The 27,610-nt window shown below is 39.9% G+C and overlaps 1 protein-coding gene across 1 annotated transcript; it reads left to right on the top strand.

Annotated features, from left to right (window-relative positions):
• Positions 1–27,610, top strand: tiparp (TCDD-inducible poly(ADP-ribose) polymerase). Its single transcript, XM_056270218.1, has 6 exons — positions 1–155; positions 2,448–3,304; positions 18,843–19,029; positions 20,057–20,244; positions 24,128–24,403; positions 26,582–27,610. The coding sequence occupies exons 2-6, from the start codon at positions 2,472–2,474 to the stop codon at positions 27,027–27,029; spliced, it is 1,932 nt and encodes a 643-aa protein (XP_056126193.1). The 5' UTR covers positions 1–155; positions 2,448–2,471; the 3' UTR covers positions 27,030–27,610.

Raw genomic sequence — 27,610 nt, 5'->3', positions numbered from 1 at the left:
CTGCGAGCCGCTCAGACGCTGCTGGAGACCGACGCGAACGCTTCACTCTGTGGATTAACGCTTTGTCTGTCCTATATATGAGAGAGGAGTGCGGATTCACCGGGAAGGGCTACTTGCTTCGACAGTAGCATCAAAAGAAGTCGGGAAGTTTTCAGGTACTACATTTGGAAAGCAAAGGAATATAAATATGTATATACATAGCGCGTACAGGGAAAACGGAGCGCTTCTTCTGCATTGCGAACGGACTGTAATAAATCGTCTAATTGCACCCGGTCGCGGTGTAGTGTTGGATTTGGCATTAATGCATCGCGCTCGTGTGTTTGTGTGAGAACGGGGGCCAAGCGCCGCAGTGGGCAGTGATCGCTTTAACACAGAGTACGTGCGAACTAGAACGAGCCGCTATTGGCAACTGGCACGTACGCTCCCAACTCCATGTATCTAGATCAAGCCATCAAAATACTCCCGAGAGAGCGCTTGCCTTGCGTTTGACTGATTTAATCGCACGGAGCAGCGCAATTAAACCATGCAATTCGATAAAACAAGACGAATATTGCTATTTTATGTTATTTGTTTATAATCTCTCATGTATTATACCCATCGCGCTGCTTTTGCTTGATGTTGATGCGCTTGTATAAAAAAATAAAAAAAATAATAATAATAATAGGAAAGCTAAATTTGATGTGAATGCATAATTAAAGTTATAGCACTTTATTTTAGTGTCACACGTTACATGTAGTTACTGTAGTAGTTACTAAAAAATATGCATAATTACATACAAAACAAACCCTAACCCTGTAGTAAGTACATGTCGTTTTATTATTACACTACTTAAATGTGTAATTACCCTGTAACACCGACACAACATAAAGTGTAACCATAACTTGCATTGGTAAGTTAATTTTTTCGCATTTAGTTTCGAATTTAGTGTGTTGTTGAAACACCTTAAAGCGAGTGAAATGAGTGAAGTGGTTGATACAGATTAAATGGGTGGAAACAACGATGTTGCTATCATAATAATAAACATGTTTTTACAGTGTGTTGGAGGGGGGAGGGGGGGTCTTGAAAGAAACTTTCTGTTTCGCTAATGATTTTCTCTCTCTTCTCGAGAAAGGAAAGGTTTCATCTTTCGCCCGGTCACCTGGATGCCCGTCAAGGAATTAACTGATAGCGCGCGCACTAGATGTTTTTTTATGGTGGTTTGAGTGTGTCATTTTAAACTCTAATAAACTCTAGTACACTCTGAGAAATGTTAAGTGCACACGAGAAACAAGTCACGTGATATTAGGGCTGCAACTAACGATTATTTTGATAATCAATTAATACATCCATTATTATTCCGAATAATCAGATGAAAAATGCAACAAGTATTATACATTTAAAAATTATGTTTTAATTAAAAAAATTATTTTAATCCATCAATTTTCACAATGTTATCTCCACATCCTGTCCAATGCTGTCCTGCAAACAACGTGTAATATAATGCCTATGAAAACAAATATAGCGAATGTCATTAATGAGCTATTCCAACAATAGTGCCTTTACTGTCAATGCTCTCATAAATATGATTACTTGCATATTTTTAAACCTTTATTTCTAAATAAGAAGCATTCTTGTGATTCGGACAAGTTGGATAATGTACCGTTTCATGCAGCTTACTTTGTGTCCTCCGCTACATGCGTTTTGTCCGTAGAAATGTTTGTTTGTTTTTTGCTACTGTAAAGTGATCAGTAATCAAATTCTTTGTCGATTATTTTCATTAAAGATAATAATCGATTTTATCGATTCGTTTTTGCGCGATATACATAGTATATGCATTACAACAAATGGACAAAATGATACGAATAAACATTATAGACAGTGTGTGAACTATTCAATGACTTTCTGGGGAGTCGGTTTTACAACAAATATAGTCTGTCAGTAATTTTAATCTCCTGCAACCCAAAAGTGTCTGCAAGTGTACACACAATTAGTTAAGTAGCATGAAGACGGATACATGTACTAAATCTATAGTAAGTGATAAATAATGTTTTGATAATACGATATACAGATATTCAGCTAATGGGAAGCGTACAGTCGCTATAGTAGGTGAACGCGACTTTTATTCGCCTAATAGCATATTTTTAGCACAAGACAAGTTTAATATTATTCTTTTATTTTCTCTTCTATTCTATGTCTATTTAAAAAAAATGAAATAATTACGTATACAGCGTTAGACTAAACCGGGAAGGGTCACAGCACTTGCATATTGTTAGTTTCACTGCTTCTATTGCTCTCCTCATTTGTAAGTCGCTTTGGATCAAAAACTGAAATGTAAATATTATTGTACTGGTTGCTCAATCGTTTTTTTTTAAACAATGCATATTTTAAAACCCCCATCCATTTTGTTTTCACTCCCTGCTTATAGACAGTAATACACATTTACTCATGTTGCTGTGTTTTCTGAATAGGTGTCGCGGAGACGTGTTTGCACCATGCAGGAGGCAGTAGACACCGCTGAGCCCGCTTTAGCTCTTCCCATGGAAACCGGAGAGTTCCCCGAGCAGCGGATGGGACTCCCCGACAAGATCCCTTTAGTGAAGCCCTACTTCAAAAAGAAACACGCACAGAGAAAACTGGGCGCCAAATGCTTGCACGCTCTAGAGGACCCTATTTTAAGCACGTTATTGAACTCGGACGCTCTGGTGTCGGGGGACGGGGTGTTTGTTCCACGTAACCCGTCTCAACCTCAGAGGACTATATGCACCGCTGTCGTGGAGAAGCAGACGAGGATTAGTCAGGTGTGCCTGAAGGAGGAGGAGGAGGAGGAGGAAGAGGAGGAAAGCACGGACGCGGACGTAGCCGCGAGCGAGCTCGTGGGGGAACAGAAGGTGACGGATATACAGCGGGTGTCCATAGACACTAATGAGCGCGTCGAGGCGGTGCCCTCCTCTGTCGTTTCGGGGTCGAAGTTAAATGACATCTACACCGCTGAGACTTTGCAGGGTGCAAATTGCCTCGCCATCAAAGAGGGCGAGATCTTTCAGGATAAAAGCGAGGAGGCCTCTTTGGATCTAGTGTTTGAACTCCTGACCCAGCTCCAGTATCACACGCATCAAGCGGATGCCGTATCGATCTGTGTGGATTTCCTCCAGGGCGTCTGCATCTATGGCAGCGACTGCGCCCACCATCACACCGTTTTACCTTACCACTGGCAAATCCACAGAGCAGATACGCAGATCTGGCAGAGCATATCGGATGACTCTCAAGAACAACTGGAGAGGCTTTACTGCAACCCAGACAACGAACATGTCAGACTTAAGTTTCTGTAAGTGCTTTTGATTTTGCCCTCTTGAACAGCTTCAGTCATTTATGCTAAGTGTGTAGTTCAATGGGAGAACGGAACAAATTGGTGCACTGGTAAAAAACGCCTATGATCTGGTTTAGCCGGTCTCCCAGTTTGACGTGCTTAAAAATCATACTGAAACCGACCAGAGGGACCAGCAAACCAGCTGAGGCTGTTGTTTTTCAGTGAGGTGTATTGAAGTAGACACTGAACGAGCGCGTGACAGGAAGTTGCCCTGTGTGCAGGAGGTGTTGTGTAGTGGATGAGGTAAATGTGACTAAGAGATTGCATCTTTCCTATAAGCCTTCTGTTGGCTGGCCTGACATGTGGAAGCGCACTGACAGCTGTAAGCCGTGAACTTGCTCGACCCGCCTCTGCTTAGTTCGGTCAAACGCACACACACACACACGCTCCCACTCGCTGCGGCTTGCGCTCAGGCGGTCTCACGCACTCGTCGCTCAGACAGAGAAGGGCTCACATGCAGACTCGCTCGCAAACACGCAAATAAATGAGACACGCGCAATTATGCACACCCACAGGCTTTCATGCACGCACGCATTTCAGTCTCTGTAAATGCCTTATTTCATTTTTTTGATCATTTACACACACATGCACACAAACAGCCTTAGTCTTACCGATCACCATTGCCACAACTTTTTGTCCCTGAGCTGAAAGCACCAGAAGCAACCACGATTTTTTCATTTAGCTTCAACAAAAGGTCCCTTTTGTTTGCGAGGGTGTTGTTTAGGTCCCAAGCCTGATCTGTATGCAAAAGCGGTTTGGAAAAGGAAGCGCACTTGGGTCATGACAAAGCAAAAGAGACAGTGATTTTAATGCTCACCATGACACAGCTCCTGGCTACTTCCTTCTTTAAGATAGCATTGTCGATTTGTCATGGAAATTCTCCTGCGGGACGGCCGACTATTTAGGGGGTCTTTGTCTACAGAGATTAATAGGCCGAATGGCCACGTAACCGTCTCTGTTGGCTCAATCAGCCCATGTGCTCTCAGAACCGTGGCTCCCAGTGACCTGTTTCATGTTAATAGCTAAAGCCGACCATTAACCTCCTGCTGACTTTAGTGGTTCGGGGTAAAGTGAGACCCACAGGGCCTGTAAACCACACCCTTTCCTGCTGACCCCCATCTTTTTTGTGTGTGTGGGGGATTTTTTCCTCTAGGAGAAGTCATTGTGTTATGTTACTGAGCAGAAATGAGAGGGTTTACGTGACAGACGCCATTGGGCACAGAATGTAATTGGCTATAAATACAGCAAACTAAGTGGCATTTATTTGAAAGGAAAATAGCAAGGACTTTTCAAGTGAAAGGGTTTTAAATGATAAATCAATACACATACTCCAACAGTTTAGTATGTGGACGCTTTCTGGTTGTCCAAAAAAAAAAAAAAAAGTCCAAAATGTCTTCCTTAATCTTCAAATACTTTAATGCCAAGACACAATATTAAATTTAAAGGCATGTATTTGAAAGTAAAATTGCAGTGAATTTTTTGAAGGATTGTAAATGATAAATCATTAGATACACAGTTCAGAATACAGTATTTTGACATTTTCTGGTTGTCAAACAAAAGACAAACTAGTACAAAAATCGCTTTTTAGATCTTGATTTGACATTTTGTTTTGTTGACCAAGGTGTCTAAATACTTTTGGACGACTATATTTTTGAATGCCAAGACACAATATCGAACTTACTAGCATTCATTTTCAAGTAAAACAGCAGATGATGAATTTTCAAGTAAAACATTTAAGAAAAAAAAAAAAACAAGGATTATAATTGATAATAAATACAGTTAGAATTAAGATACAGTGTTTGGACACTTTCTGGTTGCCAAACAAAAGACGGACAGGTACAAAAATCGCTTCTTAGATCCTGATTTAGGCTTGTTTTTAAATGCAATGCTAATGTGGCCAAAGTGTCCACATTCTTTGGGGCTGTTTTTAAAAAGATCTCTCAGGCTGTTACTGTTAACATTGGTTCTCAGTAATCCACAGGTTTATTGTTTATATGCTCCTAACCAATGGATGTGCCGGTGCCTGACAGGTTTTCATGTTTTTTTGTGCCACTGTGCTGCAGTGTGTGAGATCTGTGACCCCTGATCCTGAAGGTTTGGTCTCCATGGGAGCAGCTGAGGTTGAGATGATTGTGTTTGTCACACAATCTCAGTGTGCACCAAGGGCATGGTGACCTGAAACCAAGGTGTTTGCATGTGTGCCTGCGTGTGTGAGAAAGGAGATAACGCCTTAGACGAGCCATGAAATTATTCACATGGGTGAGGTCTCTTGACTTCACTCTTTACCGTCAGTTTGACTCATAAAATGTGTTCTTCCTGGATTCTTTCTCTCTTACACTTTTAAAAGTGTATAGTGGTAATGTAGCATGTTAATGATTGTGAATGTTGGGGCAGTCATTGGGGTGGGCGATATGACCAAAAGTTATTTTATTTCACGATTATATCACGATATTGCAGTTTAAATAAATGTATTATGGTATCAAAAAAAATGTTATACCATTGAAATGTCATAAATCTCATCACCAATTTCAATGTGATATACAATTTCACAATACTAGCCTAACTAACATAAGAAAAACAACTCTCACGCTCACTGAAAGACAAGTAAACAGTCAGTGATAAAATAGGAACAGAGAAACTAACACCAAAACAAAGACAAATGAAATAGACCTGCCTGAAAAAACTTCAAGTATACACAGTATAGTCAGTATGTAAATTTATTCTTATTAAAGTTACAAAAGTGATTTACAGAAGGCTGCAGATATATTAGGCTGCTGTTACTTGCATGCAAGACCGCATGCACTGATCTAATGTACTGATACACACACGCTTTCTATCTCAGCTGTTTACGTTCACTTAAGACGCTGACAAAGACGGCCATTTTGACACATAAGTGTGTGTATTTGACCGTTCAAGCTAAATAATTGTGTAATATAATAACTGTATGAGCTTTATATGTGCGCGTTTCACATGGGAACGCTCAGAATCAGTCGCTCAGACAGCTCACGCAATCCTCTTTCGCTGCTAATTGCTCTTGAACGGTTTAAATAACTTGTTTTTAAACTGCACATTCAAATGATAAGCTTTCCTGATGCCGCATCACATCGGCAACGTAATCGCAATAAAGACGATTGTCCAAAATCACTGCTGGTTAATCGTGTCTACCGGTATATCACACAGTACTTTCACTTACAAAACTGCACCATGGTACAACCTTGTGTTTTTGGACATATTACCATGGTACAGTATTTTTACAAGGTATTTTTTTCCTCTTTCATTCAGTTATGCATGAAACGCCGTCGGTGTATGAATGAGTGATTGTGAGGCAATATGTAAAGGTGGCCATGGGTCTGTTGAAAGCGCTATAAGAAAAAAAAGAAAGAAAAGTATTTTTACAAGGTATATTTTTCCTCTTTCATTCAATTATCATAGTGTTTTTTCTTCAATCTTTTTGTGCGAGTGAGATCATAAAGAGCTCTATTCTCTCTTTCAAATCTTTCGAACGTAAACAAAAGCTGGCAAACTTTGCAGCTGAAGTATGTTTATGTGTTTCTCTCCCGCTGAGCGGGACAAAGACAAAGAGAACGAGTCAAATAGTGGCTGGATTGTCTGAACAAACAGTCCCGTCGCTGGATTGTCTGAACACACGTCCCGCCAGTCCCCGCATGGCCTCCAGAACATCCTGAGAGTTTTTAGAGACCTTTTCTTCTTTCTCGTACTGAGTGCAAGACGGAAACGAGAGTATTTATTTGCCCTCAGCTCTTCTGTGCGTGTCCTCCCTGAATGGAAACAAAAATTGAGAAGTCGAGTGTTGATTGAGGTTGATGTATTCCCTTAAACATCTTGAAGAGGAAGAATGGAAAGCCCTTTCCGCTTTATAATCAGCTGTCACTCAGAGGCTTTATTACAGCTGAGTTTCCGTGTAGATATCAAGTTATTATTAAGAGATAGCGCTCGCTTTTTGGACCTGTGTGTGTGTGTCATGGAAGCTTGTACATCTTTACTCAAACCGCTTGTGCCAGAAATGTCTATTCGCACCTGATTATTTTAGTCCAGTGACGGGTATATCCTTCCATAACGCAATAAAACTAGATAGCACAGACAGTTTCATTGATTATTTTAGGAGTGATATATTTTGGTCGGATTGTAGTGTCATCAGTCATCTGTTAAATAGGTTTTCTTGGTGTGCAGTCAGTGCATTGTGGGATTAAAATGCCTAATCATAAGCATATATAAGCTGTGAATTGTCCAAAAGTCACCTGCTTTGAACATTTAACCATTGCTGTTATTCATTTAAGGGATAGTTCACCCAGAACATTTACTCACCCTTATGTCATTCCAAACCCAGAGGGCTATTGTTCATCTTTAACACATGAAGATATTTTTTTAATGAAACCTGATTTCCGTCCTTACATTGAAAGATTAGGCCTAGCCTATTACACAAAAACGTTGATGCTTTTAAATTGATCGTGAAAGAAATCCATATGAGTCGAGCGGTTTAATCCAAGTCTTCAGAAGAGACGATTGCTTTATATGATGAACAAATTTCATTTAGGCTTTTATTCACAAATAAACATGGCTCAACACAGGAAAGACACATGCAATATGGTTATTGGAAGATCAAACATGCTTTATTGATGGGGTTTGAGCTTCCAGAAGAACAAATAAGGTTCGTTCTTTCATCATTTACTCACCCATATGTTGTTCCAATCCTGTCTTTCTTCTGTGGAACATAAAGGAAAAGATGTATTAGTGTTTTTTTGTGTCCATACAATGAAAGTCAATGGGGTCCAAAACATGAAAACACATCTCCTTGTATATTCTGCAGAATAAAGAAAATCATACAGGTTTGGAGTGAGTATATGATGACAGAATTTCCATTTTTGGATGACCTATCTCTTTAATATGATCAGTCAGAGGCTTTGTCTGTTTCACTGTGTAGCATATAACCTTAAAAAAGGCGTTTGCACGTTACTATACGACTTCTGCAGCTGCCCTGCCTGTCATTGTGTGTGTGTGTGTGTGTGTGTGTTTTGTAAGTATCTGTTTGCTGATTGTGTCTCATTGCTGAGTTTACCACCCGCAGAGGTGACTGCCTTATCTCAGGGTTGGTAGTGTGTGATCAGGTGCATACGTGAGTGTGTGTTCTTGTCAGACTGTGACGCTCGTGCTGGGTGTGAATAATGCTGGCATGCAGGAGGCTCAAGCTGAGCACGTAAAAATGAGTTGTTTTACGTTTATGGGATTAAAGTTGGAAGATCGTACTGTGTTTTGGTGCTTTGGAATGAGTAGAGCGTAGAAAAATGAAATGTCTCTCTTTCCTCTTGGATCTGGTCTGCTTTGTTTCTCCATTCGACCATCTGACACTGCAAACCACAGCTGGCACAGAGGTGCCTTTTCACTGGCGTTTGCGGCATATGCGCCAAGAGAGAACGGGGTGACGGGTTAAAGGCTAATCACTGGAGCGTGTCTCTCAGAAGTGGTTATATGTGGAGCATGCCAATCCCCACACAGACCTTGGGTTCGGGCATGCTCAGTGGTGCACAGGGTTTTTAAGGGCTGCTAATCCTTCACACTTCATGCATTCCCTTTCTCGGGCTCGCTCTTTCAGCATCCTCCCTCCCCTAGCTTTGACCCTTTTAGCGTGGTTTCTCTTCAGTACCCTGGGTGTGTGTGTGTAATGGTGAAATCAGCAGAAGCGTGATTTAGCTTTCGGAAAAGCAGAACTGTATAGTGTTTTAGTTTGCCAGCTGGGCTCGAGTTCCCCTATTTTGCAGAAGTGCTGGATAACATGAGACTGGCATAACCTGGGCAAGTTAAACTGAAGCCGAAAAGAAATCAATTAAGTCATGGACACAGCAGCGAAATACGCTTGTCACTGTTCTCAGTCCTTAAAGTCTTCTGGTGACATAAGCAGGACTTAGCCAATCATTTAGTCGGCTTAAACCCCACCCCTTTCATAATAGACTGCAAGCTCTTATTCAGATCTGCCTCCATCCAATCAACAACCAGATAGAACCAAGCCTCAACCTCTCATTTTTTTATTTTTCAATAGTTCAACAGTCCCCGCCCCCTTTTTCTGCCGGGTGGTTCCGGAAGTTATTTTTTTTCCATTAATTTTTCCCTTAGGGATTATAAAATAGTCTTTGTTTAAGAGTTATAAGCCGTGATGAACTAAGCCAATAAGCTACGAGGTGAATCACAACATTACAAACTTTAATATGACGCAAAAATGTTTTTCATAATCCGACAAAAAGACAAAGGTTCAAGACTGTGTACTTTTTTGAGTCCGAAATTTTCGTATGCGTTTTTTCGTATTCGTGATTCGGTGGCTCTGAATTGTCAAAACACCATTCAAACACCATTCAAACTGCTTGCTACGGATGCGAAAAACGCAGAAAATCGAACCCGATCCGACTTTTTTTTTTTATGACGGACTAAAGTTTCGGAGGCAGTGTGCAAGCGTGATTGACATAACGTAGGGTTGAAATTTTGCGAAAATTTCAGAAGCGAATTTCGGACTTTAGTGAGGGAAAGAACTACAATCCTATGAAGTACTGCAAACAGCAGCATAATACAATTAAAAACGAGGGAGAGATATAAAACTACTTATTTATAAACGTTGATTACATGGATAAAAACAATATATTTCGAGTTTATTGCAAAATATGCATATACAAACATTTCAGTATTTTGAGAACGTACAGAGATCGACTTGATTACTTTAATGGGAGTAGGCGAAGCTAAATAAATATTTTGGACAGTGTTGCTCTTTTGGCTCTCTGATTGGTGTGTGCACTTTTGTAGAGCATCATGGGTAATGTAGTTTTTCACCAGGAATTCCGCTGTTAAACACAATTATTTTTTAAATGAGCTGAAATAATGCATTGATTAACAACCTCATAGCTCACAGTAGGGCTGTATTTAAAAGTTTATAAGATATCATTAACATTTTTTACTTCCGGATCCCGACTGTTAATCAGTTTCACTGGAATGTACGTAACAGTACTGAATGATCTGTCGCTACTGTACACACAGTTTATTTTTTTTACAGAAGTTATAATTATATCGTACAGTTAAGCATGCTCTCGTAAAAATTTAGACCGTTACTAGCGTTTCTCAAAATGAAATTTGCAAAGTGTGTACTAAATTGAACTAAACTAATTGTAAATGTAGTGAAATCAGTCTCTTTTAGTGATATTCTGACTTGTTCATTTTTTGACTCATATTTTGGTGTATGCAGCAGACAGAAGAATAATTTAGGGGATTTCAACCTTCATTTAAATGCGGTTGTGTTCACGGCTTTTAAATTGTGAAACTAAAACCTGAAACATTCTCTAAGTACATGAACAAAAACAGTTCTCTTTTTATTATCTATTTCACGCGGTGTTGCGTTTCAAAGCACTTCATGACGCATATAGCAGTTTTACGGTCCGTTTTCTCTGTGCATTGGCAAAACGCTTGCATTCTTGCACAGGCTTTAGTCAATACTTGGACCTTTCAATACTTTGAATATTTTATCTTGATACTGACCTTTCATGTTATTATTTCCCTTTTAGGTCATCAAGGTCATTTTAATGTCGCTGGATAGAGAGTTTTTGAATACTTCTCGCTCTCAGAGTCGAGTCAAATGAGGGTGTGTGTGTGTGTGTGTGTGCATTGGCTGATCTCAGCGCCTGAAACCAGTGAGTCATCAGGCGGTTACAGGTCACGGTCACCGTGATGATGAATTGGGTCAGGGGGTCATCAAGCGCTTTAGCAGGGTTTACAGGAAGAACAGAACAGGTTATTCACCCGTGACTACACCTCACATGTAGAGAAAGAGATAAAGAGAGGAGAAACTGGCTTATCAACCGCTCCCCTCTCTTCTCTCTGGCCCTGTTTACAGCTGGTGTTAAGATGTGTTTTGGTCGATCGGATCACAAGTAGACGAGGGAGACACATTCCCGTTTACAACTGGAGCCAGATTTACTATACAGGGCACATTAGCGTGAGAGAGCAATTCGTAAACAGCGCCGATGGGAGTGATCCACTGACGACACGCAAATTAAAAAACACAGACGCATTCAGATCATTTCCATTATGACCAACACAATCTACCAGGTTGCGTCTGGTTTAAGAGATGCTTTTTTGGGGCGATAAATAATGCCACAAACACCAGTTAATTGACGTGCGCAAACCTTAGCAAATCACCTTGCGTGATTCATTTAAATACTCTACTCTCATTCATTTTGAAAGGGAAAGGGAAACTCCTACAAATGCATATGCAATAAGGTCAGCCGCAGAAATAACCCTGTCCACGACTTTTCATTAATGGTTCGTGTCTTTAGTAAATCCTGACAGTAGCTTTTTAACGCCAAAAGAGGGTTTGCGCTGGAGCAAGCTGTTAGTAAATCTGTCCCCTGGTGTTTTAATCCGTTTCTTTTGTCCACTTTCAGCCACTTCTGTCCTGATTTCTTCGAGGGGAGGCCCGATAAATGTATGGGATTTTTCAGATCTTTTGATCAACTGGAGGAAATAAGCTCATGTAATTTACATATGAATGTGAATGGAGACGACAGAAAACACACACAGAGAGCATCAGTTTCTGCTCTGACGGACGCAAGACCAGCCGAACGCTGTGAGTGTGTGTTAGAAATCAGGAATGGTGAGAGAACATTGTGCTTGGTACATTTTTTCATCTTCAAACCAAACTTGGGTCTCCAGCTGACAAAGTTTAAATCCCGTCTGGCTAGTCGCTTCCCAAAAGGTCAGTAGACGGAGAGTAGACGTCTTTTGCGGCTGTTCGAACACATCAGTGTTTACACTATGAAAGCGATGTGTTTTTGACCGTTTACACCTCTATTTAGCGTCGCCCACCTGTGATCCGAGCGACCAAAACAAATGTTTTAATGTGGGCCTCTGTCTCCCTCACTGCCTTTCCTTACAGTCTCTCTATCCTGCTTATTGTCTGCCCATCTATCTATAGTACGTCTATCGATCGTTCTGTCCACTCTCGCACGCTTGGCACTTTCAGAATTGCGATGTAAACTGTACATCCCGTGGCTTCATCATAAGTAGTTTGTGCCGATGAGCGCAGAGAGAATCAGTCCTTGCACTTAATTTAATGACTGGAAGGTTATTTTTAGTGCTGGAGAGAGAATGAGAGGATCGAAGCGTCCTCTGACCGCATTTTGTCCTCGAGGGGGGGGGGGCACTTCTATTGTTATCGCCACGCTATTACTCGGCCCGTCATGAATAATGGTGGTCATGGTTACCCGGTGCACAGGTGGCCGCCTTGGGTTCGGCGTGCCAGGTCTGAAAAAGTGTGTGTGGGTGAGCTACTGTGAAACCTAGTCTGTCAGGAAAGCCAGCGTGAATGTGTGTGTGTGCGCTGAGGTGAAACACATCGTGCTAGGTATCGCATACCTTGATGCACATCCAAAAGAAAGAGGTAACACAAGCTGAGCACTACACAAATGCGCATGTGTTCATGTTAAAGTGAAATGGAAGCCGCGTTACTTCCCGCCGCCAGATTGCCAGATAATCGGGTCTGAGAAATGACGTTATAAATGACATCGTGCTCAAATGGATTTGCGAGAGAGCTCTGGTTGTTCTGAGATAATGTGTGATCCTCCGGGCTCTATTATTTCATGTTGTCTTAGCTTTCTGTGGAGTCACTTCTGTATCCTCCTTAATCCCAGAATGCCCTGTTCTTTCCTCATCGCACCTCATTGTACTAGCAGAGAGTTCTGGACAAAGAACGAGCGTTGCAGAGAGAAAGAACAGAAAGAAACTTTCTTTCTGCCGTCATAAAGAGCCTCTTCATTTACCCAAACCAGTTTTCTCTCATACGCTTTCACTCCGGGATGTGATAGCCATCGTTCTTGTTAATGGCTTTTGTGTGCGCCTGCTTTAGATGCAGAAGGGCAGGTGGAGCGAGAGTGCAGCGTTCAGAGACGAGGAGAGGAGATGCTGGCACTGTCTCTGCTTGTGTATCGAGCACAGATGACTTAGCATGAGTCAGCAACACCCTGGAGCGAAACAGAGAGCAACACACTGATTCCTGCACAAGGATGTTGAGCTTGTGAAACTCATTTCTGTTGAGAAACTCCAGCTCAGCCCCACTTTGAGTTTTGCATCTAAGGATTACTGAGCAATTGTTGTGTAAGAGACAGTATTTTTAGTTCTGGGATGTTGTCAGAGCATTTTGTGCATATATTCCAGGGGATCTCATTATATTGTTGTTGTTGTTTCCCAGCAAGCAAACGTTTAATAGCCGTCCAACACAGCCCAGACGTCTAGGCTAAAACAAGGCAAAAAATTGGACTTTCAGTGAAAATTTAATAGACGTCAAACCATAGCCCAAGAATAGACTAGTCATCAATTAGATAAAGAAATGAAGTGAGTGAACAAATGAAACTAAACTCCTTGTAATCACTGTTTACTTTGCTTACATGATGGAATATCATACATCTCGCAATTTGTTTGGCAAAAACGACATATAACCAAATTCAAGGTTATTTTGGCTGGAGTGTGTTACTCATAGCCGGACTATATCGGGTCTATAGTTAACCTAGGCGGTGAAATGACGGCTATTGCTTGCTGGGTTTACTATATGATATTTCTTTTCATATTCTCAGCTCTTTTGGATTCAAGAGAAGGATTTGTATTATTTTTTGCACTTCTTGTAGGTGAGAAAAATCACAAAAGGAAATCCATTGTCACTCCTACACATTATCTCCTGCTTCTCATGTTTTTCTCTTGTGACAAAGACCCCGATAATCTTACTTGCGTCTCAGAAGAGCTGAAGTGTGCTTAGAAGAATTGCCAACATACCATAATCAATTTAAAATTCTGAGATTTCATTATTAACTCAAATAGAAGGACCAAATTATCTGAGCCAGTGTTATTATTGTTAACTAAAAACTAAAACTAGTAACAGTTTATTTCGACGGTCCACTTTAGACATTCTACTAACTAACTATAAGTAACTTTGCAACTCCATGTCAACGAGCAGTCATTAGAGTATTAGTAACTGTCTGCTTAATATCTGCTAAAACTTTATTTTGATGTTCCACCAACAAACATTCTACTGACTATAAGTAACTTTTTACAAGTTTGTCAACTTATTCTACTAACTCGAACCTAACAGTCTCTAATGAGAGTTAATGTGGTTGCAAAGTTACTTATAGTTAGTATAGTCAAAAAAAGTGTAAAACTTTTAAAATCTGTTATTGAAGTGAAGCTTAAATTATATACTACTGTATAAATAATACTAAAATAACACTATCACTGTAAAAAACTAGTCTAAACTGGTCTTCCCTGATCTGTTGACTTGTTCTTACAGGGGTTTCGGACACTTTTTAGCTGGATAGACTGGATGACCAGCTAAACCATATTATAAATACCATCTTGACCAGGCTGGGAAACCACCTAGACCAGTTTAAACTAGATTTTTAGGGAGGGATGCAGTTCACTTTATAGCTTTATCCTCATCCTATACATCATAGATTATATTATTTGTGACATTTTAGGTGACGTATCTCTACTCTGAGTAATAACATTTTCAGGCTTATAGTTTCACATTCTTTGCCTAGATGTTCAGGTTTTGTGTGTTTCAATTACCAGTATGTGAGAAAAAGTTGTTTGTGAGCCGTCAGTTTCATTCTCCCCATGTTGCCCACCCTCCCCACACACACACAAGATAATGAATGTTTTCCAGACGTGAGATTACACAAACAATCTACGTTTTGTTCCCCAGCAACTGGGTGTGTGAGCAAGTCTAGATTTACTGTGGTCTGAAGGACATGAATGCCTCCAAATGTGAAAGTCTGGTTTTATCTGGTGCCTTGGCTCTGATGGAAGTGCTGTGTTCGGGGAACCGTCCGGTCTCTCTGTTGGTTTTTGAGCCAGAGACCGCTTGCTTGGGCAGAATGTGTGTTTGTGTGCCCGGAACTGTCTGTGAAAGACAGGCTGTCCCGAACACGCTGCTTTAGAGTGATTCTGGGTGTGTATGATTGAAGCCCATGGTGTTCCAGTTGAGAGGACACAATGTGTGTTTTTCTCTGAAAAAGAGAGTGAGGACTGTTCTTGTAGATCCTGAAGATTTTGGGGTCTGAATCTTAATGGAATAGTTTCCTAAAATGAAAGTTTTGTCATAACTTACTCAAGTTGTTCCCGTATGGCTTACTGTGTAATTGTGATTTTTTTTACCAAATGGGCCAAAATGACAAAAACACCATGACCTAGTGCCCTGAAACACACTTCATTTTGTGTTGTGCTAATCTAGTGTTGTGAAGCAACTACAATAGTGATTGTGTCAGTTCTGACCGATCCTCATTTTTCAATTTCATTGGTCATATGGGTTTGGATTGAGCAATTGATGACAGAATCTTAATTCCTGGATGAAGTAAACCATTTAACTTGTTTACACAATGGGCTTAATTTTGGCACGGACTGCTGGGAAACCCTCTCAGTCAGACATCACGAAGACAACATTTTGTGTGTGTGAGTGTCTGCTTCATGCATACGTATGGTTTGTTTCGCTGAGTCAGTTCAGTAGGTCAGTTAAAGCAGCAATGATAAGCATCTTTCTCTCTCGCGCACATGCATGCATGTGAAGTCTGGGCCTGGTTTTGTTTGTCATGCATTTAGATCAGATTTTGTGTCTGTTGTTGGCATGATTTCAAAGATAGTAGGACATTGTGTGAGCATGATTCTTTCTTTTCTGTGCCATCTGTCTGTGATGACAGTTTTGGCAGCTCACTTTGTGCTTTCAGATGGATCTCACTGAGAAGTATCCTGGTCGTATTTCAAAAATCACAAGAAAAAAAATCGATATTGTTTCGTTTAAAGCTTTTTTGAGGTCCTTTTTGTTCATTACTTTATTACATTTAGTTTTCTTTGAAAACAGCTTCACAAACAGTCTTTTCAACCACACACAGTATCATTATTTCTGTGTTGAAAATATTCACATTATCACAGAAGTTCTGGGGTAAAAGATTATAGTTCGGAGATAAACACTGATGTCTACGGAAGCTTAGCCTGGTTAAAACCAGACCATTCTCAGTTGTAACTGAGTTATGGTCTGGCAAAGCGTCATAGACAAATCATTTCCAGAGGGGCGTCACCAACAGACGTCGCGGATAGACCTAAACCCAATCAGAGCGATGAAGGAGATGACGTATGCAGAGCGGCGGAGACACATCTCCGAGTGTTGTTCTTTGCTCGGTTTTTAACTAAAAGGAAACGTTCAAATGGCTTAAAACAGACGCGATAGCTGATTGGAACGAGTGATGTTCGACGGCGGCATCCATCTTTGTAATGCAGGCTACAAAATCTGCTTCAAAATCCCAGCGCTGTCGTCATCGTGTAAAGCCCGCCCCAACGTTTCTGATTGGTGCCGCGATTTCGACGGATTGGAAATGGGCTTGAATGAGCTCTTCGCCAGACTAACTTTCAAAGCAAATCTAAATTTGCCGGAAGTTGTATGGGTTTTCCCAGGCTAACGGAAGCTATCAAAATCGAGTAAATTGCCTTTTGAAAGTTACTTGACGCTTCAAATAACAATTGTAACACTTACATCGTTACACCAGTAGGTGACTGATGACAAGTGACTGTTAAAAATGTATTTGCCATTGAATCATTCAGTCAAGAGTTTCGTTCAAAAAGGCTGATTCATCCAGTAATGATGTATTTATGAGTAAGTCATTGAATTATTTATTCAAATTAATAAAACATTTCAAATAGACTGCAGTCTGCATTTTGTCAGAGCCTCTAGTAAATCACATGTTATTTTGTTTAGTTGTCTGATCAGAATCGTGATCTCTATTTGAAACAAAAAATTGTGATTCTCAATTTATCCAGAATTGTGCAGCTCTAATTATTTGGTAAGATAGAATCCAAAATATAATTGAAACTGACCAATAAAATAATCACTGAGATTCACATCACAGCTTTTATTTTTTCAGTTTATTGCGACAGAGATCGTTTTGGCTCAGTGTGCTCATGTTTAGTCTTCTAATGCCATGTTTTGGAGGCTTGTTAATGCTCACAAGTGGCCTCTTGCTGTTTAATTGTATTTTGTGTGGATGTATTGTTGCGTTTGTTGAGATCTTCTCTCTGCTCGGCCTCCTATGATGTGCTCTGGACTTCCAGTGTTTAGTCTACCTCCCGTCTGTCCGCCACGTTCGCTTGTGAGTGTTTCTTTCAGGCCTCAGTCCACCCATCCTGCCAGAGCGCCATGTCCTTCTGGTGTGCGTCTGAGATTAGCTCTCAAAACTCTCGGCTGTGTTGATATTAAGTGTGTCGGGCAGTTTCGGTCTAGTACACTCTGGGTCTTTGACCTTTATTGGTATGTTTGAGAGAGAGAGGGTTCGTTTTTATCACTTCTCTCTCTCCTCGTTGTTATATCAAATAATAATAATTTGTGGTGTTTCATATTTGACCTCTCAGGAACCTATCAACTCTTTCCCCGTCGTTGACGTAATCTCTGTCTTTCTGTGTTTTCACTGTTATACGGTAGGGGGCGCTGTTACACATCTACTGAAAGAGTAGAGAATCTCCGGATCAAAACACAGGAGAAGAAGAAGCAGAAACAAGCGATAGAACATGTAAAATAACACGATTATCAAACATTAAAGGGCATATAAATCAAAACTGCCTAATGTAACTGAATGAAATGTCGACTGTGAAGGACTGTGAAGCTTTGAGTGTGTTGATGGACTCGATCGACTCCATCTGTGTTTTGACCATCGTTCTGAATCCCATCCAAAAGCACGATTTTCTCAGTTTTTTGCTTGAAATATTGCTTTTTTTATGAAACTTACCAATATTCAGGTGTTGATAAAAAAGAAAGCATGAAGCTAGAATAAAACAGGGCCGTGAAACTTTTGTGAAAATGCTAAAAAAATGCTGGTGGTGGGTTGCATCATTTTTTACTTTAAAACGGTGGCGGGGAAAGAGTTAATAATGGGTGGTTTGTTATGTGTGTAGTTTTGAGAAGAAGCAATTTTGGCTTTGCAAATGTTTAGATGCTTTGACCATTAAAAAGGGCCTCTTATTCTTCCACTGGGAGAATTGGGTCTGCATGTGGGTTGGCCATTATTGGAACTACTTTTGCCCAGACATTTCACCTTTGACCCCAAATCCTCTTTGTGTTGAAGAGTAAGTGTAATCGATGAGGGCATTATTAGTGAGCCGGGTGACCTAAAAAGCCGGGGTATAAACGCAGGGGTCAGTCAGGGGGGTCGCCGTTCCTCCCCCATCCGTCTGGAGGACAATCTCACCCCTTATTTTTCAGTATTTGAAGACCACAAAGACCAAGGGAGAGTTTTCCAATAAGCCCAAGCTATTTTGTGGAAATTAAATTAGGTGTAAGACGTTGTTTTTCTTCAAAGGGCTAGGAAGTTCATGGTTTAAGGACAGATTATTATTAGCTGTTGGGAACTGTTTTTATTTTGTGATGTGTTCGGGTTTGAATGTTTACATGTGTTCACTTTTGTTTCACGCACAGCGGTCGAGTGTTTACGTTGGACTTCAGTGCCATGCGAGTATGTGACCTGGAGTTTGACCTCGTCAGGCGTTTGTCCACGCCCCCTAGCAACGAAGCCACGCCCACAACCACAAGCCCCACCCCCGACTGCCTGTCCGTGTGGAAGTACTACTGTAGAGATAACTTCGGCTGGAGGGAATATTCAGAGGTGAGATGCCAATCTGATCCATTCTTTAAATAAGCAAATATATGTACAACTTTGGGCTCAGTAAGATTTTTGAAAGAAATTAATACATTTATTCAGCAAGGATGCATTAAAGGGATAGTTCACCCAAAATGTTTTATTCTCTCATCATTTACTCACCCTCAAGTTGTTCCAATCCTGTATGAGTTTCTTTCTTCTGCTGAACACAAAAGAAGATATTTAGAAGAATGTCGGAAACCAAACAGACTCCATTGACTTCCATAGTATTTTCTTTCCATACTATGGAAGTCAATGGGGTCCAAGGTTTCAAGGTATCACGGTTTCCATAAAAATTATTGAGCAGCGCAACTGTTGATTGTCAACATTGATAATAAGATTAATTTCTCTAGCACCAAATCTTGATTTCCTTCCTTGACACTAAAGACTGTATTATTGGCTTCTACAAATTCAGCTTTGCATCACAGGAATCTTAAAATATATTAAAATAGCAAACAGTTAATTTAAATTACAATAATATTTCACAATATTACTGTTTTGAGTGAATTTGTTTTTCCCAAATAAATGTAGGCTTGGAGAAAGATTTCTTTCAATTTTTTTTTTTTTGAAAATCGTATCGATCCCATACTTGTGTAGGATGATAGTGTATTATTCTTGATTTTGGGTAGAAATAAAACATAAAACAGTTCTCGACGTGTGTAAACATCTGTGTGCGTGTATGTCTGTGTGTGTTTGTGTGTGTGTGTGTGTTTGTTTGTTTGTGTGTGGCTGGCTCAGTCTAAGTGTGACTGTGTTGTGTGTGTCTCAAGTCGAACTGGCTCGCACACGCACCAGAGAAGACGTCCTGTTCTATTCACAAGCGCCTGAAATCAGAACATTGCATAAGCGTTCCTTTGGTAACAAAGCTTTTTATTTCCTGTGAAAATCTCCAATGATGGATACATTCTGACCAGTGCTCCGGATGAATCGTGTGGGAGTCGGAGCGCATTTAAGTGTGCTGAACTCATTTCCTCTCTCTTTCTCCATCTCACAGCCGGTGGTTCGGTTGATCGAGGAGGCGAGCGGTCGAGGTCTGAAGGAGGTCCGTTTCATCACACTGCAGAATCAGTACATCCTGAACATTCGCGAGGGCTTCCAGCAAAATGCTGTTTTCGGTTTCCGCCGGCAGATCAAAAAACGCCCGCTGTTCCGGTCCTCCATCATGCTCACGCCGTACCTCCAGTGAGTATCTGCCTTTAATAGCCGCAAAGTCTCTTGTTAGACACCCCTGAATGTCCCATAACAACCAATTTGGCCTCCATTTTGGTTAAAAACGTTACACTCTGGATACACTCCAAAACCCCAAGATAACTCGCAAGTGGTTCACTGCTCACCGAGAACACATATCAGACTCCACATTTAAAGTGTATCTCATTTTAATAGCTTGAAGAGCCTCCAGAACACTTTCCTGAAACATAATATTCATACTTACCTAAAGCTAGAACATGGACTGCAGCCTAGGCTAGTCCATTATAACTCTCATGAGGAGAGAATCATCTGTTGTCAACTGCAGTGCTTATTCACAGGGACAAAGAAAGAAACCGAACGCAGGAGAGAAGGAGGGTTTAGTGTGTTTCGGACCTGTCAGGCTCTGTGGAAGAGAGTTTAACCTGACCATATGAAAGTCCAATTTCTGACTAGCTCAGGATTTTTGTTCTGGCGACATTTTCCTGTGCTGTCTTTCATCGTTTACATCTACTAAGTCACTCAGACCTATGAAGGGTCAGAGAATTGACCCCCCCCCCCCCCCCCCCCCCCCCCCCCTCTATGTTCCCCTAAAGCTAAATGAAGGCGAACAGCAGTTTTGAATCTTTTCCCTCGTTTTTGCTTTTTCTTTCTCAATAGATTCAATGTGTCCAACCGTAGCCTACGCCACGAGCATTAATGGATCAGGGCTGAGAGAGATATTATTTTAGTGAAATATTCAGTGTATATCCTGATATGTATTTGCTCTAAAAACAAATTTTAAGGACCGAACCCATTGTAACCAAGTAGTTTATATATTATATATATATATATATATATTTTCCATATTGCTAAACATAACTATGAATAGCGATATATATGTATATATTAAAAAAATTGTACCCACCAATATAAAAATATTTATCTACTTATACCTTTAAAATATTTGTGGTCAGTACGTTTTTTTGCTGTTGTTTTTTTACTAATACTTTTATTCAGCAAGGACAATTAAATTGATCAAAAGTGACATTTACAATGTTACAGATTTTGGTTTCAAATAAATGAAACCTTACTTTTCATCAAAGAAATATTTAGCACTAAGATTTTAATAATTAACATTAATAATAATCAGAAGTGTTTGTTAAGCAGCAAATCAGCATATTAGAATGATTTCTGAAGGATCATGTGACACAATGAAGAATGATGCTGAAAATTCAGCTTTGATCACAGGAATAAATACCACTTTACAATATATATTCACATAGAAAACAGCTATTTGAAATTCTAGTAATATTTTACTGTTTTTACAGTATTTTTGATCAAATAAATGCAGCCTTGAGCTGGAGAGGCTTTCAAACACATGTCCTCAAAAACTGATTCATGAAAAAAATCACTTTTTTTTTGCCACTGATGTTTAAATCAGACATGCTATCCATCTTAACGCTCACACACATGCAAGAGAAAGAGGGAATGTCATCTAAAGGGTCCTGCAGCGTCAGGAACACACTGTCCCGAGCGCAGGGGTGCAACTCATTAGTGCGATTGACAATTTGGCCGAACCGCTGAGTTAATGCTCAGCAAGCAGCGTAAATCTCCCTCTCGTTCTCACACACACACTGACTCTCTTTACAAACAGACCCTTTCCCAAAAGTATTTGCTTATCTCTTCAATAAGATTGCCCTCGTTTCTTTCCATTCGCTTTTACACAAAGCCTCTCAACACTATATGGTTGTTGAACTCCTGCAGTTCTTGCACCAGGAAGCAAGTCGAGAGAGGAAGGTAGCGCAAGATAAAGTTAACGGATGACTCATAAGGTAGTCACACTGACTAGAGCGATAACGTTCACCTGCTAGATAACAAGTGTCATATTGAGTCACAGGACTGAGCCCTGACCTCCATTTAACCACGACCTCATAAACACACTCTGAGTTTAAATTTAACTTTCTCCCAGTTTATCTCTCGTGAGGTAATAATACAATGCAGAAGCGACACTAAAGATTTAGCTACAATTCAACTGTCTTGTTTCTATTCATTTATTTCTATGTTGCATTTAGGGCCAGATTTACTAACTGCTTTCGCCAGCGCAAACCCTCATTTAGCATTAGGCAAGTTTATTTATACAGCACATTTCATATACCATGGTAATTCAAAGTGCTTTACACAGAAAGGAATTTAAATAATCACAAATTAAAAGCTAGGGAAATTAAAATGTTTTTAAAAGGAATTAAAAGAGTAAAAAGATGATACATAGATAAACTTCTCATCTGGAAAAAAATGACATTACAAAACTACTGTCAGGATTTACTAAAAACACGCAGTGAAATTGTGGCTGACCTTATTATGCATATGCATTTGTAGGAGTTTTCCTTTCAGATGAAAAATTTATGAGAGGAAAGTATTTAAATAAATCATGCAAGGTGATTTGCTAAGGTTTGCGCTAGTCAATTTACTAGTATTTGCACCATTATTTATTTGCACCATTATTTAAGTAAATTTACTATTATTTGCACCATTATTTAAGTCAATTTACTAGTATTTGCACCATTATTTATTTGCACCATTATTTAAGTAAATTTACTAGAATTTGCACCATTATTTATTTGCACCAGTATTTAAGTCAATTTACTAGTATTTGCACCATTATTTATTTGCACCATTATTTAAGTCAATTTACTAGTATTTGCACCATTATTTATTTGCACCATTATTTAAGTCAATTTACTAGTATTTGCACCATTATCTATTTGCACCATTAAGTCAATTTACTAGTATTTGCACCATTATTTATTTGCACCATTATTTAAGTCAATTTACTAGTATTGGCACCATTATTTATTTGCACCATTATTTAAGTAAATTTACTAGAATTTGCACCATTATTTATTTGCACCATTATTTAAGTCAATTTACTAGTATTTGCACCATTATTTATTTGCACCATTATTTAAGTAAATTTACTAGAATTTGCACCATTATTTATTTGCACCATTATTTAAGTCAATTTACTAGTATTTGCACCATTATTTAAGTCAATTTACTAGTATTTGCACCATTATCTATTTGCACCATTATTTAAGTCAATTTACTAGTATTTGCACCATTATTTAAGTCAATTTACTAGTATTTGCACCATTATTTATTTGCACCATTATTTAAGTCAATTTACTAGTATTTGCACCATTATTTATTTGCACCATTATTTAAGTCAATTTACTAGTATTTGCACCATTATTGATTTGCACCATTATTTAAGTCAATTTACTAGTATTTGCACCATTATTTATTTGCACCATTATTTAAGTCAATTTACTAGTATTTGCACCATTATTTATTTGCACCATTATTTAAGTCAATTTACTAGTATTTGCACCATTATCTATTTGCACCATTATTTAAGTCAATTTACTAGTATTTGCACCATTATTTATTTGCACCATTATTTAAGTCAATTTACTAGTATTTGCACCATTATTTATTTGCACCATTATTTAAGTCAATTTACTAGTATTTGCACCATTATTTAAGTCAATTTACTAGTATTTGCACCATTATTTATTTGCACCATTATTTAAGTCAATTTACTAGTATTTGCACCATTATTTAAGTCAATTTACTAGTATTTGCTTTTGCACCATTATTTAACGCCCCCAAAAAGCATATCTTAATCTGCGCTGCTCTTGGTAGATTGTGTTGGTAATTATGGAAACAATCATAAGGTTGCGTCTGTGTTCTTTAATTTGCGTGTCGTCAGTGGATCACGTGCAGAACTTTCCACTCCCATCGGCGCTCTTTTGGGACTGCTCTCTCACGCTAATTTGCCCTGTATAGTAAATCTGGCCCTTAATCTCTTAATGACCCCCTGTTTTCCTCTCTTCATTAGGACTCTTGGTGGCCTTTCCTCAACATTTCTCTCCTCCCTGGAAAGTTCTGGAAACCAGCCTCTCTCTCCGACGTCAAGCACTCCATCCAAAGTGTACCCTGAGACTTGGTTACCCATGAACACGAGTCAGGACTACCTGCAGGTGCCCGTGTCCCGGGATGACCGCAGCTACCGGACCGTTTACAGCCTCTTCCACAAGACCGTGTCTGAGACCAAGTTCCGCATCCTGAAGATTCTCCGTGTCCAAAACCCCTTCCTATGGGAGAAGTACAAAAGGTGTGTCTCAAATAATCCTTTGTGCAAAGTTGTTTAGACTGTGTATGCATGGCCAACGCAGTGTTTAGTAAACACTGAGATTACAGACTGGTTGAAGACAGACGATAAAAGGTTATCTTGGCAGATCTGTGTTTCAGAAACATCTGTAAAGTGAATTTTCATCCCCACCCCTGCACAAGTCTTTGAGGCTTTGACGTTTGCATTCACAATGCTAGGTGTCAACCGCGCTAACGGTTCTTACTAAGTTTTTGTTGGTCGGAAACAGCTGTGTTTTTGTGGTAGATCCATGAGGTGAACTTCTCAGTGTGTGAACATGTAGAGAGGAAGAGAGTGAGAGAGGAAAGGGTGCTAGTGGTGAAGCCTTGCTGTACTTTAATAAGATATTGTCATGGAAATACGGTTTGGTCCCTCTCAGCTGCGGACGCTAGGTCACAGAAAAGGGATGAGTCAGGAAGAGCGAGTTACTGCTGACTCGTCTGAAGCACGCGACCGATTAGATTAATCCTTGCATATTTCAGCGTGTCTAGTAACGCATCGCTGGAGTGATTGCTGTCTTTGAATGCACAGTGGACATAAATATGATAATGGGGTGACCGATTGGGTACGTTAAATCTTGGAAGTCTAGCATAGATGTTTTCAAACTTTTTCAGGCCAAGGACCCTTAAATATAACGCCTCCCTTTTAAAAAATTTGAACAACTAAAGGTTATACTAGGTGAACATACGAAAAAAGAAAGGGACACATACAAATATACTTAAAACAGTATAATTATACACAAGTATAATAAAACAGTAACATTATCAAATTCTGTAAAACATTTTTATTTATTTATTGTTTCTCTCAGCCAGGCTGACCTCGCGTCCCCTCGGCACACAACAATAGAGCCACAGACTCGGGCTAATGCTGACTGGGTTCACTCGGGTCCCTGGCGCTCATCTGTTCACTGTACCCTCTCACTTCTCTGTTTCCATTTGACCAGATGACAGGCTGAGAACTCAAGTTGAGCTTGTTTTCTTGTTTTTGTGCGAGGACAGCTGCCGTGCTCTGGCACGACAGAAAAAAAAAAAAAAAAATGTTTTCATACTGTAACTGTTGACATCAGGGTTCAAAAATGAACTTTTTTTGCCACACCTGTCAACCTAGCCATGAAGTTGTTTTCCCTTGCGTAATTAACAACACTGTTAAATCAATGCGATCTTTAGTAAATTTCAAAATATCAATTTTCATATTATGCATTATAATGTGATGCCTAAATTCACTTGCAGCAATGGTTGATTTTAGTTTTAGTGTTTTATTGACTGGACTGTCGGCTTATCAGTATCAACTAGAATTTTAACTCTTTCCCCACCGTTGACGTAATCTCTGTCTTTCTGTGTTTTCACTGTTATAAGATAGGGGGCGCTGTTACACATCTACTGAAAGAGTAGAGAATCTCCAGATCAAAACACAGGAGAAGAAGAAGCAGAAACAAGCGATAGAAGATGCAAAATAACACGATTATCAAACATTAAACGGCATATAAATCAAAACTGCCTAATGTAACTGAATGAAATGTCGAGCCAGGACGAGCTGCAGGACTGTGAAGCTTTGAGTGTGTTCATGGACTCGATCGACTCCATCTGTTTTTTGATCATCGTTCTGAATCCCATCCAGATTGATAAAAAAGGAATGTATGAGGCTAGAATAAAACGGGTTTTTGCTTAAAAGTAGAGGATCTCCTCTTTCCTTTGATATATTGCATGTCCAGATATCCATACAACAAAATATTCTGTGGGTGGGCCGTGAAACCTTTGTGAAAATGATCATAAATGCTGGCGTTGTCTGGCAACTTTTTTTTTTTTTAAACGCTGGTTGGAAAGATGCATCCCTAGTCTCTGTCATTCACATGTAGGTGTCCTAGATAAACCTATTATGCTACATTTGATTCTTTAGAAGGTTGTAACAAACGTTTTCTTTAGTTGATGTTTTGCATGTTTTTAATTTACATCTTGCTTGCATCAAATTATTGTTCTTACAATTGAATGAAAACCATGTATTATGTTGCAGTTCTTAACCAAGTTACAGGCCAACTGGTTTGAATCCTGGTTTTCTGTTCCGTCATTCCTTTGTCCTCTTATTTGTCTTGCCTTTTTCATATCGATGTTTAATTGAAATGTCTGTTTCTCATTCTCTTCATAGGAAGAAGGAGTACATGTCACGTCGCATGTCTGAGATGGACCGCATGCTGAACGAACGTCACCTGTTCCACGGCACGTCCCAGGATGTGGTGGACGGCATCTGCAAGCACAACTTTGACCCACGCGTGTGCGGAAAGCACGCCACCATGTTCGGCCAAGGCAGCTACTTTGCGCGCAAGGCTGTCTATTCCCACAACTTCTCCAAGCGCTCGCCCCGCGGCGTGCACTACATGTTCCTGGGCAAAGTGTTGACAGGCAAGTTCACAGTGGGCAACCCTTCCATGCGCCGACCACCCCCTCTGAATCCAAGAGACGCCTCCAGCGACCTATTTGACTCCTGCGTGGACAACTGGATGGACCCGCAGATCTTTGTCATCTTCAATGATGATCAGAGTTATCCATACTTCATCATTCAGTATGAAGAGGTGAGCAATACAGTGGCTATTTGAAGAGCACTGCACATCTTGATACCTGCACACGAGACTTGAGACTTGTGCGCACGTTCGGCCAGTTCGAAAGGAGACGGAAGTGGTTGTGCGCCGGCACTCTGAATGGAAATCATGGATCATATGGGATACATTTGGATATGGTTCCCACCCTCGATCCTGTGTGACCTTTCAGTGCCCATCTTCTCATACCCCTGTGAATACAAATGGGGATTGTGTGTATGTGTGTGTGGTGTCCCTCCTCTGTGTTGGACATTTTAGTGTGTGAATCATGTGTGTGGACGAGTGTCTCTGCTATGGCTTTTTTGGCTGACCATGGATTGGGACACGCTTTAGTAAGAGGCCCGTCGATTGCTTGCCAATCGGACTCGGAAGCTGTTGTTGCAGCTTCACATTCTTATAATGTTTTCCCAAAAGACTCACCGTTTCCCATTGCTGCCATTCACGTTCCATACTTGGTATTTGTTCGAAGTTGTAAATATGTTCTCCTTGTTTATATTTGAACTGTGTGCCTTTTGTTCATAAATAAATTGTTTATTTATGTTAGTCAATGTAACAAGTAAATAAAAACAATTTAAAGAGAA

The sequence above is a fragment of the Rhinichthys klamathensis genome, unplaced genomic scaffold (genome assembly GCF_029890125.1).
Source record: "Rhinichthys klamathensis goyatoka isolate OS25496 unplaced genomic scaffold, OSU_Roscu_1.1 h1tg000299l_1, whole genome shotgun sequence".
Classification (NCBI taxonomy): domain Eukaryota; kingdom Metazoa; phylum Chordata; class Actinopteri; order Cypriniformes; family Leuciscidae; genus Rhinichthys; species Rhinichthys klamathensis.
This window is presented reverse-complemented; position numbering and strand designations above follow the sequence as displayed.

What these genes read in the sequence shown, in the direction of transcription:
- tiparp (XM_056270218.1), top strand. Translation starts at nt 2,472, where the DNA reads ATGCAGGAGGCAGTAGACACCGCTGAGCCCGCTTTAGCTCTTCCCATG. An exon ending in GCTGGAGGGAATATTCAGAG is followed by an intron (nt 19,030 to 20,056) that starts GTGAGATGCCAA and finishes TCCATCTCACAG; the next exon opens with CCGGTGGTTCGGTTGATCGA. An exon ending in CTATGGGAGAAGTACAAAAG is followed by an intron (nt 24,404 to 26,581) that starts GTGTGTCTCAAA and finishes TTCTCTTCATAG; the next exon opens with GAAGAAGGAGTACATGTCAC.